The sequence below is a fragment of the Lissotriton vulgaris genome, chromosome 5 (assembly GCF_964263255.1).
Source record: "Lissotriton vulgaris chromosome 5, aLisVul1.2, whole genome shotgun sequence".
Classification (NCBI taxonomy): Eukaryota; Metazoa; Chordata; class Amphibia; order Caudata; family Salamandridae; genus Lissotriton; species Lissotriton vulgaris.
Window position 1 is genome coordinate 1,451,533,332 of NC_141693.1, and position 7,593 is coordinate 1,451,540,924.

The following is a 7,593-nucleotide window of genomic DNA, read 5'->3' on the forward strand; positions in this document are numbered from 1 at the left end:
GAGTTGGGGTTATTTTTGTGGGACATTCTTTGGACTTGTACATTGGTTGGGGTTAGGGTGGGGATAGGGGTGGGATAGGAGGACTAGGAGGATATTTTTTGTACATGAATACATTTTATTTACTTTCAACTAGCACATAGGATATGATGTTGTTTTGTGGTGGGGTTACTGTTGTACGTCACAAGGTTTACTCTAGATGCAGGACAGCGGCCAGTGTTTGATTGAAATACTTTATTAATTGACCACATGTGTAACATGCAAACAGATAGATGCTGTATCCCTCACTCAGTTATATTTGTCCTATTAGTACTACCAGCCTCTCCTCCATTATACCTCCCAACAAACTTCTCTTCTTACCTGTGATTGATGATGATTACGTTTGCCACCGCAAGGGCTGCATGGTTTCCCAAGACAACGGAGAATATGCCGTGGTTGTGTGATAGTAGTAGAAGACTAGTCCTAGACACTGGCACTAGCATTGGCAAACAAAAACAAAGAGACAGTCATTTGCCTGAGAGAGAATGTGAGAGAAGTAGAAAATTACAGTACATAATACAGACAAAAAAAGACAAACAATATTGCAACTGCTAAACGAACTCAAAGAAATCAATGGTGTCGGGGACTGTGCCAAGTAGAAGAAGATAACTGTAGTTGCGTTGGAGTCATTAAAACACAATACAAATCGTAAACTTAAATGCTCTAAAATTAAATTCAAACAATGCCAGCAATGATTTACATTTATTCGTTGGGTCACTTTGGGAAATTAATTGCCTTGTACACTAGTACATAAAGTGAGCTTGGGTGGGCCAGCAGAAGAAGATCCTCACCCTGCCTCGTTGACATTTGATTTCATTAGTGTTGGTTTCACCACATCTGCCCCAGCAAGCGTGTGATCAATTGTTGGTGTAGATTTAATGTAGTAACATCACACCTCAATATAAAACCACACAGCCCGGGGGACGAGGGTTAGGGTTTGATGAATGGATGGGATTGGGGGTTTGGGGAAAGGTTTGACAAAGAAAAACAGTACGCATGGAGACAACAAAAGCAAAACAATGAAGACGATGATTGCTGATTCACAATTCCCCAATAAATGTAAAGTCAAGTAAGAACAATGAAATGGATGCATGATGAAGGTTTATTATTAACTTGATGGTTAATAATAAGTGGTAATTACTTAACTACTACTACACAATTCAAAGGAAGTACTTCTTATATATGATATGAATATGACTTTTGCCTAGGCTGTATGCCCTCTGAGAAACCGTAATACCTGATGTAGCGGGCTGAAAGCTAGCAAAGAAAATTAAGAGATAGTTTAAGTGAACAATCAATTACCAAACACAAGCGTAAAATAAATGAAGAGGACAAAGGAATCAAAGAAAAATATGAAAATGATACTAAAGTTAATGTATTATTATCCAGGGCCAAATGTGTGGTTGTATCTCGTCATTCATTTTTTTCCTCCCTTCCATGGACACTGTTGTGACTGATTGATTATATCATTCTTGGGCGCCTCTGGCTGGATGATGAGGAGGAGGATTGGTAAGGTAAGTGTGAGTTGTTGCTCCACGTATAATAGCGCTGGGTGAAAGGCCAGCCTGTAAGTGTTGATGAAAGAAGAAATGGGGTATTACAAAATAAGTTAACAGAATGAAAACGTCAAAATCAATTACGGTGTAGTGCAAAAAAGACAAGACTCGTGAGCGAGAAGATTTTCAGACTGAGCCTGCTTGGATACATTGATTAACTCTACTCTTCTAGTTGCACAGCAGTCATCGAAAAGAACAACAAGATAGGAGCCAGCACAGAACAGTTTCAGGGCCACACCACAATACCGGGCCGCCCGTGAGTCTGTGGCCCATACTCCATTTACCTACATTTTTCACGGTTTCAGACAAAAGGCATATACATCAACCTAGCATTTTCCAAAACAAGTGATTAATTTAAATCAATGTGCCAATGTCAGTCAATCATACCACTATTCTATTCCACCACTGCACACACATGTAGCCTAGGTCTGCTGTGGTTCTTGTTGATTGGTTGTGTGTTTACCTTGTATTCCACTTCCTGAACATATTCCATCAATCATCTCTGATCAAACTGACTGACAGCGTGCAAAGATGGTATGGTGGTCATCATCATCACCATCATCCGGTGTGGCACGTGTACGTGTTCTCCAACAGACCACCAACAGCAACTCAGTCTGTAGTTAGTGACTACGATTAAGTCCAGACTGCACCTGCAGTAGTAGGAGTACAATTGGATACATATTATTAAATAACATGGAAACATTGACCATCACTTGAGACACAAGTACTTTGTAATTATAGTAAACTACTAGTATACTATATTTCTACTTCATGCACATTTGCTCCGAGTCAGCAAGCAGCCAATGCAATGTATTGCATCATTCATTTCATAAACCTGTCTTTCTCTTCTTTGTGGCTGTCAGATCACAGATGCAGCAGTCTTCTGAAAGTGATGACGAGTTTACTTTAATTTTGGAGCCCTGCTCAAGTTCTGACATTGAAGAGTTGTGTATGCCTGCAGACAGAGGTGTAGCCCTAAGACAGTAATGCATTTCAGATTGGAAACAAAACAGAAGATGGATATATATCCCGTACGTTTCACTTGTTATGGAGGGACTGTTAGAGGCTACAATATTGCACTATTGTCCATCTCCATCCAAAGTATGGCAAGATGGAAATGTATTTAGGGTGAGTCAGGAAGATGGAGCAGGACTCTGATGAGTGGAGTGCACAGTAAATGCTCAGATGTGCAACTCCAATAGGTAATTAAAAGAGAAAGGAAGATGGTGTTGGTTTTAAAGTTTGAGTCAGAAAGATAGATACACACAAATAAGGAAGGGAGAAATAAAGGAAGGGAGAATGTAACAATTTCAAAGCCTAGTTGTCAGGGAAGAGGAGCTCGTCCTCAAACCCTGGTGGTTCTTCTGACAGAAGTAGGTCCTGTAACCCACTACTTATTTCTTCCGACTCGCTCTCCTCTTCCAGCTCTGATTCACGTAATTTGTAGTCTGGTGGTATCAAGTGCTGATTCATTTTTATCATGGTTAACCTCTCCACGCTTTTGGGCGAGAGACTGGTCCTTCTCACAGTCACAATGGCACCAGCAGCACTGAACACACGCTCAGAAGAGACACTTGCAACAGGGCAAACTAGATACTTGTTTGCCAGCCTTCTGAGCACTGGCCATTGGCTTCTTATCCTATACCAATACACCAATGGGCTTTGCTCCATGAACACCTCTGTTGTGTCATCCAGATAGGTCTGGACCATCCGCTCAATGTTCATTGGTGCTGGGGTTTGCTCGTCCTCTTTTTGCTTTGCGACAGCAACAGACTTCCCCATCCTTTTCTGTAGAAACCAAGCAGCTATTTTTTTGCTTGTGTCTGATGAATCAGATCGTGTTGGTGCGGTTGTTGTTATTGTTTGTGTTGGTGACTGCTGGGAAGCAAACGCACTGCTCGCATGCTGTGAAGAAGAACTTGACTCTCTAGGATGCTCAGTAGTACTTGTACTGTCCTGGGCTGGCACTGGCAGGCCTCTAATTGAGAGCCGTTCATTTTCTAAATCAGTGGCTTTCTCGGCTATTACAGTTTTGTACTTGGAAACATCCCCTTCTGAAAAAGGAATTACTGCATTACTGTTCACAAATAATTTGTACCGTGGATCCAAAATTGTGGCAGTAATGTAATGTTGATGTGACACAATCTTATTTTGAATCCTTTTATTCTCAGATAAGCGGCTGGCTAAGGACTTCCCCAAATTACATGCTTCAAGTTTTCCTTCAACACCTTCGTATGTTTCAGACACCTCCTTCAGCTCTTGCTCTAGCATATACAACAATGGGTTAGCTTCGCTCATAGAACAGTCCTCCCAGCTGACTGCACGTGTGAAGACCTCAAAAGGAAGTAGCATCTCTGTCAGGCATTTAATGAGGTCCAATTGCCACATCTCAACTGTCATGGCTTTAATAACAGTTGGTTTCCTGATCTTCTTGACATTGTTATGACATAAGCATTAAGTGGTATGTACTGCTCAAACAGCCGATCAAGCATGTAATAAGTAGAGTTCCAACGTGTTGGTACTTCCTGGATGAGTGCTTTGACTGGCATTTTATACTCACGTTGAATGACCCGTAGCTGCTTCCGGGCTTTAAAAGAATGATTGAAATGCGTGCAGATTCTTCTGCAAATGGTCAGTAAGTTTCTGACTTTGCTTTCATTTTTCAGAAAGTCTTGAACCACAATGTTAATGCAGTCTGCCAAACACGGGACCCTGAAATAGCGACCATCTTCCATGGCCTTAACTACATTAGTGCCATTGTCGGTGGCAACAAAACCAATATTGAGGCCTCTTGGTCACAGCCATTCAAAGACCTTGCTGTTGAACTCATCCAAAATGTTTGCAGCAGTATGCGATTTCTCCATAGCAAACATGTCTACAGTAGCATGTCTGCGAGTATCATTAAAAATCTCAGTAGTGTCAATGCCTGTAGATATCTTGTCTCTAACACCTGAAAAAGAGATCCAGTGTGCAGTGATGCACATGTAATCAGGGGCTTGGGAACTGGTCCACATGTCTGTTGTCAGGTGGATACTATGCACAGCACTCTGATGCAAGGCTTTTCCAAGCAATTCCAGCACGTCGTGGTGTAGTGCTGGAACAGCAACTCTGGCAAAATAGTAGCGGCTGGGAACATTCCATTTTGGGCAGAGGGTTGTCACAAATTCCAGGAAACCCATCTCTTCAACAAAAGAAAAAGGGAGAAGGTCCAGAGCTAACATTTTAGCATGCTTAGCATTGTACAAATGTGCTATTGGGTGGTTGCACTCATACTTTCCCTCCTGCCTTAACATGCTAACAATGGTACGCTGCGTGGTATTTCTTTCAGTTATGGCCGAAGCTGTCACTCGCGTCGCAGACTTCGCACCCGTACTCCTTGGTGTCTCCGGGTTACTACTCTTACTCTGGCGCCACAGAGATGTTGCTGATGCAGAGGATGTGGGATCTACCACTGCAGTGCTGGGGAGTAGGACAGGGGTACTTAGTGTTCCACTACCAGATAGAATGTCTCCCTCTTCTTCCTGTTTGACCCGTGGACCTTCTACTGCTTCCCCACCAACATTAATGGTTCCTGCTTTTATGATACGTAGGTGGTCCTCCCACTTGATTGCTTGGCCTTTTTTCATATGGGTCATTTGGCCTCCGGTACCATAGTTTGTGCCAAGCTTACCACGACTAACAGAGGAATGACAAATGGAGCATATAGCAATGTTCTCCTCATTTGCGCTAACTGTAAAGAAGTCCCACACTGGGGAGCTTAACTTTTGCCTCCTGCTAGAGGTGCCACTTCCAATGCTGGATGAACTGGAGGTTGTGTGGTGAATTTCACTATGTGGCTGCGCAGTAGTACCACTACCTACTTCTGCTGAGGTGGAACTTGTGCTGGATGTAGGACGCTGCCGGCTGTGTGCAAATGTAAAAATGGAAGCTGGAGGTAGTTTTGGTGTGGCCTGTGTTGGTGATATGCGTGGTACATCCCTAGTCGCAGCCATTCTTGATAGGGGTACAATGTTGGTCTCCATGTCCTCAGGGCCAGGAGTAATGCTTGTGATGACTGGGTCTGACTCATCATCACCATCATTATCCGGCTGCTCAACATCGCACTCCATAAGTGGTAGGCTTCCTAGAACCTTCCTTTTCCATAGCCTGGTCTTCTTGGGATGTCTCTCCCTCTCATGCTCAGATTGTTGTGGCTCCCAATTAAGGTCAAGATCATCAGAAGGGATTCTTGGCGAAGAACTCGATGGACTAACCCTCCTTTTCCTTAGTGGGGATTTGGAAAACAATATATCTCCTGCATGAGGTGCTGCCTCTTCTTGCTCTGCATCAGGCTCAATTTCCTGAACTGCCCCGACTTCGGGAGGAACAACAACTACTTTTGCCGGTGGTGGTTCTTGAACAACAACAATTGCAGGCGGTGGTTGTGGTTGTTGTTTTCGTTGAACATCTACTATTGCGGGCGATGGTTGTGGAACAACTACTATTACAGGCGGTGGTTGTGGTTGTTCTTTTTGGTTAGCATCTACGATTGTGGGCGGTGGTTGTTGAACATCTACTATTGCGGGCACTGGTTGTTGTTCACCCCTTTTCTGTTGTGTTCCCTCTTGCGTGGAATGTGTACTACTTTGAGATAGCGATAAGTTCAGGTCAGGCTCAGTATCATTGCTTTCCACCATTAGGCTGGCTACCTCTTCCCCACTCATCTGCTTAGGCCTGGGTTGGTGGCTTGGGCCCACTGATGCAGAGGTGCTGGCCCCAGCTTGGACCCCGGTCACTGCTGCTGCAGGCCTACTTGTTTTTTTCCCAAAAAAGGTTTTCGGGTCAACACCAGACTTAAGTGTCACTTCTTTCTTCTGTTCTTTTTTCTTCTCAGCAACTTTCTTGGTCTTGGAGGACCTGCTACCTGCTTTCTTTGGGCCCATCTTCTTCAGATGTCAGCACTGCAGCAGCACTCAGTTGCACAATTTGCTGAGAAATGAGAATGATGTCTGGTCAGGTTAGTCACACCACACGTGACATAGTACAGAAGGACGTCCGTCTGGCAGTAAAACAGGCGATGAATGATGACAGACACCTCCTCTTCAGTCTTTTGTGCACCTACAAGCAAAGAAGGCAGAACAACATCAGTCGAATATGGATTTTTTTAGCTTTAATTTTAATTACTAATAGAAGTATTAGTACAACCAGTAAGAGTAAGAATAGCAAAGAACTACAATGCAAATTTAGTGGAAGTGGAACTTGTTTATCCTTAATTTGTGCATCATTTCGGATGGATGCAGCATCAGTGACCTGCAGCAGATAGCAATGGGGATGTGAACAGTAGTAAGCCAACAGGAACAATAGCAAGACACCGGTCAATTTGTCAAAAACAAAACAGCACACTACTACTACCACTACAGCTCCACATGGGCACTCTCATCGCAGGTACATGGGTAAAGGCCAGTAAACAATAAACTCAAGCAGGCCTATATCCCTCCCTATATGGCCAGAAAAAGGAGCATGCCTGCATCACAGCTTAATGCAAAAAAGAAAATCCCCATGGCTACAAGGTTTGAAAGTTACACAACAACACAAACAACAAAGGCATTTGGAGTTTTCACCCAAACAGTTAACTGCACCCCAAACTTCACATTTGAAAATTCAATGCATCGCCACCCATGCCCTAAATAATGTTAAATTCAACAGACAAAATGGAAACCGCTACATCAAGCATCCCCGCTGACTATCTCTGGGACTCTAGGCCTACTGGCAGAAAAAATCACACAAGTTTGTAGGCCTGCGGCAAAAAAACTAAACCAGGATGGAAGGTCACACAAAATGGCCGCCCCCACATGGCTTGGCCACCCCCAAAAACATGAAAAGAAATAGAAAACAGACAATACATTCCTATGGCAAAAGGACAATGCTTGGCTTGACAAAATGGCCACCAAGCCGCCCACATGGTCAGGCCACCCTCAAACAACAAAGTACATAGAAGACAGAAACAGTAAGTGGTCCATGC

General features: G+C 43.5%; 1 protein-coding gene across 1 annotated transcript; it reads right to left on the bottom strand.

Moving 5' to 3' along the window:
* Positions 1-2,909: 2,909 nt before the first annotated feature.
* On the bottom strand, positions 2,910-6,611 carry LOC147712730 (zinc finger BED domain-containing protein 6-like). The gene is made up of 2 exons (XM_086920371.1): positions 6,603-6,611; positions 2,910-4,022 (listed from the first exon to the last, which is right to left on the bottom strand). The coding sequence occupies exons 1-2, from the start codon at positions 6,609-6,611 to the stop codon at positions 2,910-2,912; spliced, it is 1,122 nt and encodes a 373-aa protein (XP_086776497.1).
* Positions 6,612-7,593: the final 982 nt, after the last annotated feature.